Genomic DNA, 11158 nt, shown 5'->3' with positions numbered 1-11158 from the left:
GGCAATCTGTGTGTTCTGGCAAATGCCAGAGGGGCTGCTGTAAGATGCCACAGAAAGTCACACTATTTAGTGGGCTGGTGGGGGCTGTTTGGTTCTCTGCGTGGGAGTCCAATGGTACTGCAGAAAGAGGGGGCCTGGTAAGATCCCACTCCCTCGCTGCATTAAATTGGATAGCTGGTGCACAGAAAGGAACTCACAGGGCCCTTAAGTTGCAGTTGACCCACAGGTGTGGCTGGTGGTAGGGTGAAAAGCAGGTCTGAACTGGGAATTAAAATAGGCCTTGACATTTCAGGTACATAGAAGCCCAAATAATCCACACAGAGGCCCAGAAAGCCTCCACCAGCCAAATAAATAGTAAATGTTCATGAAAACTTACAGCAGCCCTGGCATTTGCCAGAACCCACAGATTGCCAGCCTGGGCCTGGTGAAGAGCCTTGAGCTTCCTTGAGTCTGGGATCTCAATTTATGCCCCTGGTTCAATTTAGGGTTGCCACCTGGCCGGTATTTTACAGGCCGGACCAGTAAAAATGATGGTTGATCCCAATGTTATTAATAGGGAAAAAAGATAAATATATAGGAAGGCCGGTATTTTTTTTTCAAAGGTGGTATCCCTAGTTCCATTCCTATGCACAAACTACAAGAAAGCAACTGTACAGGAGTGGATGTACAAATGTCAGAGTGTAAGGAACCTCATGGGGTTACTTTTCAAATTGACCTCCAATTTGCAAGGATACAAATGTATGTCCTATTGTTGGCTCTGACAGAATATATGTACTCATTTGAACTTTCACCCTAAGTGGCCTGTGGCATGTCACCTCCAGAAGGACGTGTTCCACAGTCTAACATAGTACTTAACAAGTCCAACCACCAGCAGGGTTTTCTGTGGGTGGAAGGGTGTTGCTACAAGGGCTTCTTTTGTGGCAAAATAGTCTCTATTTCTATTAATTTAGGGTCCGATGGCTGTACAATATAAGTAGCTTTAATCATTTAGTTAAGTTTAAGCACCACCATTTTATTCTGTATCTTGTAGTCAATGTCTCTGACAAGTACCACTACTAATGTTCACACGACTGCAGAACTTCACTTAGGGTTGCCACCAGTTTCGGTTTTGACCCGAACAGTTCGGTTTTTGTAAGGCTTGCTCGGGTCTGAACTTTCAGAGCTTTTTGGATAATTGCTTTCTGTATAATAGTTCTCATACCTGTAATTAAAGGATTGGGTTTACTCATCAAGCACATACCTCCCAACATTTTGGAAGTAAAATGAGGGACAAAAATTTTTTTTCCGCATGTAGCGCAGCAATTTTTTGACCACACCCCTTTCTGTGGCCACACCCCCTAATTACCATGTTTGTTTTACAAAATTTGGCAGGTTATGAAAGTTTGAAAATATTTCTCCTTATCTAAACTGTGTTTTTGTGTCTCAAAATTGTTACAAAGTATCTTATTTGCACCTGTTAGGTGTTCTGGGCTCTCTGCTAAAAGCCAATTAAGTGAGAAACTTTGTTTCTTTTTCTGGCTGTTCAGTGCAGAGAAAAGAGGGACTTTCCAGTACAAATGAGGGACTGCGGGTTGAGCTGTCAAAAGAGGGACTGTCCCTCCGAAAAAGGGACAGTTGGGAGGTATGCAAGCAGAATATAGCTAGAGATAGGGTTGCCATCTGTGTGGTTTTGAACTGGGCATCAACACTTTAAAACATTGAGAATACTGGATAGAAATCCAGCCAGTTGCATTTAAGTGATGCAATAACCTTGCCCTGGTGTCATAACTGCACCAACATCCTTGTGCCCACCTCTGATGTCATCATACCTGTTCCTACATCACTGCCCCACCCCCAATGTTATCTGCCTCGCCCCCGTGTTCAGGATTAGCCGTCAGCAAAGGTGGCAACCCTAATTTCACTGCAAAGTAACAATGATATATTATAGAACACAAAACATTATCTGAAGTGTAATAAGATTCAGATTGTCACTGTCTTGTGCACATTTACCAGCGACTGCTGTTGGCTGACGATTCACTGACAAATCAGCAACAACTGGTGAATGTAGGCAGAATGTAAACGCACTAATTCCGGAGTCGCTCTCGTCGCTATGGTAACTGGCGGAAATCGTCCTGTCACATGGTTGGATGTGAACTTCCTGCTGTCTTGCCTTTAACCTTGCATGTGGAACGGAAGGTTTGCAGCTGTACAACTTGGTCATTATTTGTCCCACCGGTGTTATGGCTCTTGTTACCGATGCGTTTGTTTCACAGATAGCAGGTAACAGAGGACTGCCGCTTCCGCCTGCTTTCTTAATACCCCGCTGTGTAGAGTAGTTTGATTAAGATGCAGATGTTTAGTGTATCTCATATATAATGTTTCTATTCTATCATAGTCGTGTTGTCTCACATCTGTGCTGCTCGCAGCTTCTTTGTAGTCCATACAGACAGTAGTGAAACTAGTTACCTATGGGGGAATGTTATAAAAGTCAGTAAAGGAAAAAATATTTTGCAAAGTGAAAAATGATGCCTCTGTGCGAACAAATTTGCCTTTGTGCGAATTTAATATAGCTTTTGCGAACCCGCAAACTATTTAGCGACCACTTCCGACAGCGGAACAAGGTTTTGCGAATTTTATAGTCAGCGCCAGTGCGCAGTCAATGTAATAAAACTTCTTAATGAAAAAGTTGTTATGTTTTCTCCAAAAGATTACGGGGGAATGTAATAAAAGTCAGTAACAGGAAAAATATTCGCAATGAGAAAAATGATGCCTCTGTGCGAACAAATTTGGCTTTTGTGCGAATTTAATATAGCTTTTGTGAACCCGGAAACTCTTTAGCGACCACTTCCGAGAGCGGAACAAGGTTTTGCGAATTTTCTAGTTAGCGCCAGTGCGCAGTCAATGTAATAAAACTTCTTAATGAAAAAGTTATGTTTTCTCCAAAAGAATAACGACATCTTCAAGCACTTCTCATAAGTGGGCAATGCACAATTACAATTCACAATGTAATACCAATGTAATAACAGTTTAAGGAAGAGTATTGCATTGCAAAATGAGACTTTTTATTCTTTTTTGTGCAAATTGTTTTGCTCTTTGCGACTGTTATTTCATTCCCCCAGTATACGACAACTTCAAGCACTTCTTAAAAGTGGGCAATGTGCAATGAAAATTCGCAATGTAATAACAGTTTAAAGAAGAGTATTACACTGCAAAATTTAAATTTTAAATATTATTTGTACAAATTGTTTTGCTCTTTGCGACTTTTACTTCATTCCCTATTAGTGTTTTAATTGGGATCCATGGGACGTGGCACAGTCGCAGCAGGCAGGTATTCTGTCTACTAATGTCCTATTACTCTTGTGGGTATATTGGCCACTTTCTATTCCAGCTTTAAGATGCTTATGGAAATATATGTAATTTGCGCCCATGGTAGCCTCTGAGCTCATTGTGTCCCAGGGCAGTTGCAGCCATTGTTGCTGCACACCTGGTTACATAAGCAGAGTTGCCCTCTGTTTCATGCTGTTTGCAGGACAGCTGACAGTCACAGTTAAGTTTATAAAAGGTGTACTTTTAAAGCACTTATCTTTATCTTGGTGCCGACAGTAGGCTGATAATTATGTTGGTTGCAGGATGGTCATGTCAGCTGTGGGTGCATTTTTACATCCATATATGTCATCCACTAACAATTCAATGGTTTTGGGTTTTTTCGGGGACTTGTTACTCTAAGAAGTAATTCCAAATCCTTTTCTATTGTGTTGTCATTCACTATCACAGCTAGCAGACAGGCACCATCCCATGTACGGGCTAAACAATTAGGGTTAATTCACACAGGGCATTTTGGGGAGATTTGGTCGTCTGGCGACTAATCGCCTCGTTTTTGCGGCGTTTTTGAGTGTGAACTAACCCTTACAGGTGGTAAGTAGGGAGGGAGAACGTGAAGGGAGCAGTGACATCTACCAAGTGCAAAATAAAAAGTAAAAGTAATTGGCTGCCACACCTCTCTATGCCTTCATCATGGAGGTGGGGCAAGCATTATATGATTGATATTGGAGATTTTAAATATGTTTATAATTATATTGATGTTTTTATAAATAACAATAATTTGGGTTTTATGTTTCATTTAAAAAAGTATTTTATTATAAAGCTTTTTAAGTGTGGATGAAGGTCCATTTAAATGCTGCATGTTCAATTGTATATTACATGTGGAAATAAAAGTTTGCACTTACTGGTCCTTTCATTAAATAAATGTGTAATCAGTTTGATGCACCTTGTCCCATATAAGACTTTTGTGTGAATGCATTAGGGAATGTGAACCCCCCCCCAAAAAAAAAATTTTGCCTAATAAAAGAAAACATTCTACGCATCTTTGCAATATTCATTACAATGTATCTATGTTTTTAAGTTATATATTGTATATGTATTGCTATTGAAAGCAGTGTTTGTCTGTCCCTTTCTGTTCTGGCTTAGACTTTTGATTAGTGATGAGTTAAATGTTTCCCCAAATTGTTGTCACCCATAGACTTCAATGCATTTGGCAAATTTTTCACCATTTTGCAGATTTTTGGTTAAGTGAAACAGGTCTGGTTTGCCCATCCCTTCTGTTGATACAATGGTAAGACAAGTCAGTTGATTAGAAGACCTGCCTTTGCTGGGGATCTCAGACTTTTGCAACATGGTTTAAAAGTAAGTTTTTTTTTTACAAAGTTGCTTAGAATTGTGTTTTCTTTTATTAGGCATCTTCTTATTTTGGGATTGACTTGCTGTTCCAAAAGTATATTATCCCTATTCAATTAAAATTATTTCCAACTTTTCCCTACTTAAAGGCCAGTTATGCTTTTGTTTAGTGATCAGTGCCCTTGCCACTGTCATACAAGTACTCAGTTCAGCACTTGTGCAAATGGGCATCTATTTTGGTACATGGCTGTGGACAGCACCAGTAAGGTGGTGAGGGATTGAACATTTGTACAGATACATATCGTTACTGTAGATGGAAATTTGTGTATCAGCACTAAGCTCTGCTTTTAGCTTATCTGAAAAATTGTCAGGGTTTTGTTGCTCTTTAGGATTGAGCCATCATCAAAATGAAAAATAGATTGCAGGCAAAATAACAAGTCATCTTGTAACTTAAAATGATTAATCATTTGCTTTAGGCTGATGGCACATGAGATGCACAATGATGCCTTTTGATGACATCTCATTCACTTGAGCTACAAATGGTAGACACTAGCAATAATCGTGTTTTTAGTGCTTGCTAGAACATGTATTGGGCTAAATGGTTAGCACTGCAGGCTTGCAGCACCAGGGGTCCTAGGTTCAGTTCTAGTGAAACACTGTCTGGTGTTTGTTTGATCTCCACATGCTTGTGTTTTTCCACACTCCAAAAAACATAGCAAGTGAAATGGCTCTTGCTAAAATTTTGCCATAGTGTGAATATGAAAAGGACCTTAGATTGTACGCATAAGTGGGGCAGTAAGTGATGTGAATTATATAGTGAATAAAGTACCCCCTCTTGTAAAATATAAGGATATTATAAGTTACCGAGGAGTTTCATGACCATATAAAAACACGGTGAGTAGTGATGTCATCAGTTATAAACGGTGAGTAGTGATGTCATTTCTGTCACATGACTCACTAAAATTTGTGTATTATAATAAATAAAGTACCCCCAGTTGTAAAATATGAGGATATTAGAAGTTACCTCGGAGTTCCATGACCTGTATATGGAACATACAGGTCATGGAACTCCGAGGTAACTTCTAATATCCTCATATTTTACAACTGGGGGTACTTTATTTATTATAATACACAAATTTTAGTGAGTCATGTGACAGAAATGACATCACTACTCACCGTTTATAACTGATGACATCACTACTCACCGTTTATAAGGATATAATTTACAGGATATTCATGGCTTTTGTGTATTATATGTAGTTTTACAAACCATTCTGTAATATGTCAGAGCTATATAAATAGAATAATAATAACCAGTAATGGTGCTGTCACTGTTTGCAATACAAGTCAATTGTTGGGGTTTCAGTTGCTTTTCTACAAACTAAAAGGCCCTGATGTGCCATAACCCCTTATATTTGCCAGTTTCTGTAGTGGTATTACTGGCTCAGCATACTGCTTTAACCATGAAGGACTGATGTCGATTGGTAACCTACTTTTAGACATCACCACGACAGAGACATGCAGCCTGTCATATATTAATCAAGAGTTCTCTCCTTCTGTTTGTGGCTGTTGATGTTCTGTCATAGAAAAAGCAAGCTTCAGCTGACTTTACAACCCAGCATTGTTATTTTATATAAAGGCATCTTGGGTTGTGTTATGAACACAGTAGTTAAATAGTGTAAGTGTACTTTTCAGTACTGATTTACAGTCCTAACTGAGATTAAAAATAGATTCTGGTATTTCAAGTACAGAGCCCCTACATGCCCAAATAGTAGTGACTGGCATCTCATAGCAGTCCCTCTGGTAGAATCTACAGATCACCAGTCCAGTCCTGCAGTCATTAAGGCAGTGTCAACATTTTGGCTGCTATTGAAATAAATAAAAGAAGTACCGTGGACAAGCTAAGCCTTTCCTTTGGCTAGCAACACTTGTACAACCAATGAGTAAGTGCTAATATTGCCTCACAGCTGGCTTTCGTTTTTACAAAAGTTAGGACTAAGGTTCATTAGTAGTGCAAATCCATGTACATAAAATACTTGTATTCCTTATCAAATGTTGTATCATTTCATCTAGCATTATCCTGGAAAGGTGGCTTTTTTACATGCATTGTGTATAAAAGTAGCTACTGTTAGTAACATGAATTGGTGGAAAATTCCAATTCCAAGTTACCATGGCAACTAATTTTTAGGATTTGGCCTCTGTAAAACACATCTGTGATGGAGAGACCCATGCCAATAAACAGTGCAGTGTATCAACCTGCTTATGTTGACTGTGAAATTTTAAAACATTTTGCAGTGTGTGTGTCTCACTATTATTTATCATTTATCAACATAAGCAGGTATCAACCTGCTTATGTTGACTGTGAAATTTTAAAACATTTTGCAGTGTGTGTGTTTCTATTATTTATCATTTTAATCTTCTGCAACTCTCCAGTGTGTTATTTTGACCTGCTATATGGTTTCTAGGGTCATGGACCCAAGCACCCAGACAGTGGTGTAAATGATTGATAAGAAGATGAGTAGTACAAGGCAAAAACTAAAATGTAAGAATAAAAAAAGATACAATTAATTTACTTATCCCAAACTATACATCACTACTCTGTGTTCGTGTGGAGTAGAGGCAATGATTAGCTTGGGACACCCTGTGCAACCAATTGTAGTGCCACAGGCAGCTGCTATTACGGCTACCAAGGTATCTATGATGTATACTGCTCTGAAGAAGTGTTCAGTAACTGTAAGAACCATGTTGGCATTTTTAATCCCGTCTGCTTGTTTCTTCTGATTCCTAGTGCTCAGTACCGTTTTTTATTTATATGTAAAATACTCCCTGGTCTTGTTTATTTTTTGTTACACAAGTTTCTGAGTAAATGAAAATCTAAGATCAGTTGTCAAGTCAACAGCAAGATAATAACTAAGCTTTAAGTAAATATAAAATTAAAGCTGCATGTTTCTCCTGTTACCATTTAGTAATCTTTGTGGCTTCTGTACAAAGTGTTGCTTGCCAGTTTTGGGAGTTGTAATTAGCATAAGTTGTATGTCTGATTTTCACTTGATGCTGAACATCATTTTCTTCTACTCTAACAAATATGATACACCCATTTTATACCCAGTACTACTGTATATAATTTTTAAAATAAAAGTTATTCTCAAATATAACTGCACATTTATTTTTGTGTGGGACCGCAGCTGAGTATACTGTATATCAGACAGGCAATTGAAAATGCTTTTGTCCTCAGACTGCTTTGTTGTGTATAGGAGACGTAGGGCAGCACCCTCATTCTGCTTCCCATTTGATTTGATAGTACTATTATGAACCAACCAATTGAATTATTGCTTTCTGTTCACAATCCAGTCAGTTGAAACACCCAGGAATGAGAATGTCTTTGGCCAGTTTGTTTTTTATATTATCCAGGCTGTTAAATTACAAAGGCTTTGCATTTTAGAGACTTACAAGTTCCCATACCAGCATTATATATTGCCTTTAGTATCATTCATCTTCTTTACTAGATTGCCTTCTCAGATATGCTTTCCAGGTATATATCGTATTCGCAGCTTGGTTGTCTTTCTGATTAATTAGGAAGGTATTAAGATGAAATGGATTCAGCTATAAAATTATCTTCTTGAGATTTTTCACCCATTTGGCAAGTGAACATTTAATCATCAATATATCTAACAAACATCATCAACACCTATTAAAATGGCTAAAGACTAATTTTCCCAGGTTTGTAAAGCAATTTAATAAGGCCAAAAATTGCAACACAAGCTGTAAGTTTTTAGAAAATACCTTCTATTTTGGCAGGTGATGTTTGTAATAAATTTTCTGTTTGTTAAATATCCAGGAACATGTATATTACTATCAATATGATAAATTGTCGCTGTATTAGAAAAACAAATATTATCCGTAGGGGTTTTTCTTTACACAGCAGCTTTGTATTTCTGTCTGGCTTTGAGAAGGCTTGACAGATATTCAAATAATTCAGACCACAAAATATCTCTGCTTGTTCTAGACAGTGTTCATTCTTAGACCGAGCCAGTGGGTTAGAAGTCCTGTCATCTTGATTTTTGACCCTTAGCAACTTAATGTTTTCAATCAATTGATTTTTGGTATGCCTTTTCATAAAGGTGGATGAAATTGGCGGATGTTCAGGGAGCTTATAATTACCAACTTCGGTAATACTTCCCTTATTGATTTTAACTAATGGAAGGGACCTTATTTTAACGGCTTAGCTTCTCAGTTCATGCATGCGTTAAGTGCCTATCTAAACCGTGTACATGTTGTATAGTATATTATATTGTGAATAAGAGGCTTTACATTCTACTTAAAGAACTATTGTTTATAACTTTTACAATAATATATTTTTAAGTTTCATTTATTGTGTTTGCTTAATCTTTCTGATGTACATACAAGTAGTTTCTCAGAATAAGACTTTTTTCATTAAACTTATTGTGTGCCCTGGGTAAAATCCCCCTCACTAGGAAGGTACAGGTAGTGTTTCCAATGCAGTAATATCCTGTTGGAGCTGAATATAGAATTTAAGATGAAGATTATGGGTCCGATTTATCAAAATGTGGTTCTAAAAAACCCATAGGAATGAATGGAATGTGGGCAAGTTTTTATTTATTAACCTCTACATACTTACATTTTGATAAATCTGCCCCTAACACACTGGAATAAAACTGGCCATACAGCTTTTGAACAGGTGTTAACAAGCCTGCCAAAACCTGCCATAGAACTAGAATTTGATCTGATTTGGTATTGCAATTGACCATTGGTCTTGTCTACATTTTTTTATCTTTGTGGCCACCTGCAGTGCTTAGAGTTATATTGTGATCTATTTGCTTGTCTGCCATACCACAAGATCAATACAACATCAGTTTCTCTGTGATACCAAATTTCTTAAGCTGGCCATACGCTAGCTGAAGCGGTCCTCGATCCAACTGGAAAAATCAAACCTGTCTGATCTACATCTGACCAGATATTAGTCGGATAGGTACTTTAGATGGCCCCATACCAAGAAAGATAAGCTTAAATGGATGGTTCACAATCCTTTTACAAAAAATCCGTACCCCACGCAGCCCACACCTCATGTAGCCATCTGGCGGGTCATCGGCAAGCTGAGTGGAAGATCGGCATGTCGGCGCATGCGCAATTGGAGCAATTTGCCGGTTTGCAACAACTGTGCATGTGCCGAAACTCATGAAAGAAGCACCGGAAGAAGGAACCAAGACCCGGAAGATGGCTGTGTGGAACTTCAATGCCAGAATCTGCGCCATAAGTAGACTGGGGGGTGGAGGGAGGGGGTCTACGTGGGGTGGGGGGTTCGGGTTTTTTTTTGTAAAAGGGTTGAATTCTGCTGTAAAGGAGAACTAAAGTTTAACTAAAGAAGTTATGTTGCACATTATGTTTAAAGTCCTAGATCATTGCTGCTGTTGATAAGCTAAAACGTTAGGCTGGTGCAATAAGTAAGAATATAAAATATGGTAGTTTTAGCCATATTAATTTTTAGAGTTTAGTTCTAAAGAAGTAGGCTAGAAATGTTGCACATTATGTTTTGGGCTTCTGTATCAGCCCACGCCAACCACAGCCCTTTAGCTGGACACACTGAGCATGTGAGTGTCACAGACACTTTCCAAGATGGTGACTCCCTGTGACAAGTTTAAAGTCCTAGATCATTGCTGTTATTGATAAGCTGAAACTTTAGGCTGGTGCAATAAGTAAGTATATAAAATATGGCAGTTTTAGCCATATTAATTTTTAGAGTTTAGTTCACCTTTAAGTTACATTTTAGTATGTTATAGAATGGCTAATTCTAATATACTTTTTAGCTGATCTTCATTATTTATATCTTCGTCTGACTGTTGCCAACTTTCAAATTGGGGTCACTAACCCCATCTAAAAACACATGCTCTGTAAAGCTACAAATGTATTGTTATTGCTACTTTTTATTACTCATTTTTCTATTCACACCCTCTCCTATTCATATTCCAGTCTCTTATTCAGTTCAATGCATTGTTGTTTGACCGCCTATAGGAGCAGATTGTTATGTGGTGTAAAAAACGACGGAATAATTCTCTACAATCACCAAGCATTGCTATGTAAATAAATAGCATAAAAATGGTGTAATTTTTTACGAACTTTTTCTTTTGAGCAACTTCCGTCAGAACTTACTTAAGAAGGTCTGAAGCAGTGTAAAACAATGGTGGCAAATCTGGCGTAAAATAAAACACACCTTCATAAATATTCCCCTTATGTGCCACATTCCTGAAACAAATCAGCGTTTTTTTTTTGTTTTGTTTTTTAGATAAACTGGCCTTTTTCAAGGCCAGTGGTCAGATAGATATTTGGGCCTCTGCGACCCTGACATGCCAAGGCGTATTTAGAATCTCAATTCGGACCTAATAACAACCACCCCACAAGTGCGCTCCTAATTGTATGCATAAAACACCATGTAGTATATGTGTTCCATGGTTCTGTGCACATAAATATTTAGGATTAATGTCACTTT

At 38.1% G+C, this 11158-nt stretch overlaps 1 protein-coding gene across 1 annotated transcript in view; it reads left to right on the top strand.

Moving 5' to 3' along the window:
- The first annotated feature begins 2089 nt into the window (after positions 1–2089).
- Positions 2090–11158, top strand: part of LOC108703005 (metaxin-2) — a 48616-nt gene continuing 39547 nt past the window's right edge. Inside the window, exon 1 of the mRNA XM_018238879.2 lies at positions 2090–2259. Coding sequence (XP_018094368.1) covers positions 2220–2259 — 40 coding nt within the window. The 5' untranslated portion in view covers positions 2090–2219. The remainder of the gene's footprint in view (positions 2260–11158) is intronic.

This window comes from Xenopus laevis, chromosome 9_10S, assembly GCF_017654675.1.
Source record: "Xenopus laevis strain J_2021 chromosome 9_10S, Xenopus_laevis_v10.1, whole genome shotgun sequence".
NCBI classification, from domain to species: Eukaryota; Metazoa; Chordata; class Amphibia; order Anura; family Pipidae; genus Xenopus; species Xenopus laevis.
Note: the sequence above shows the minus strand (reverse complement) of the source record. Positions and strands in the feature narration are given on the sequence as shown.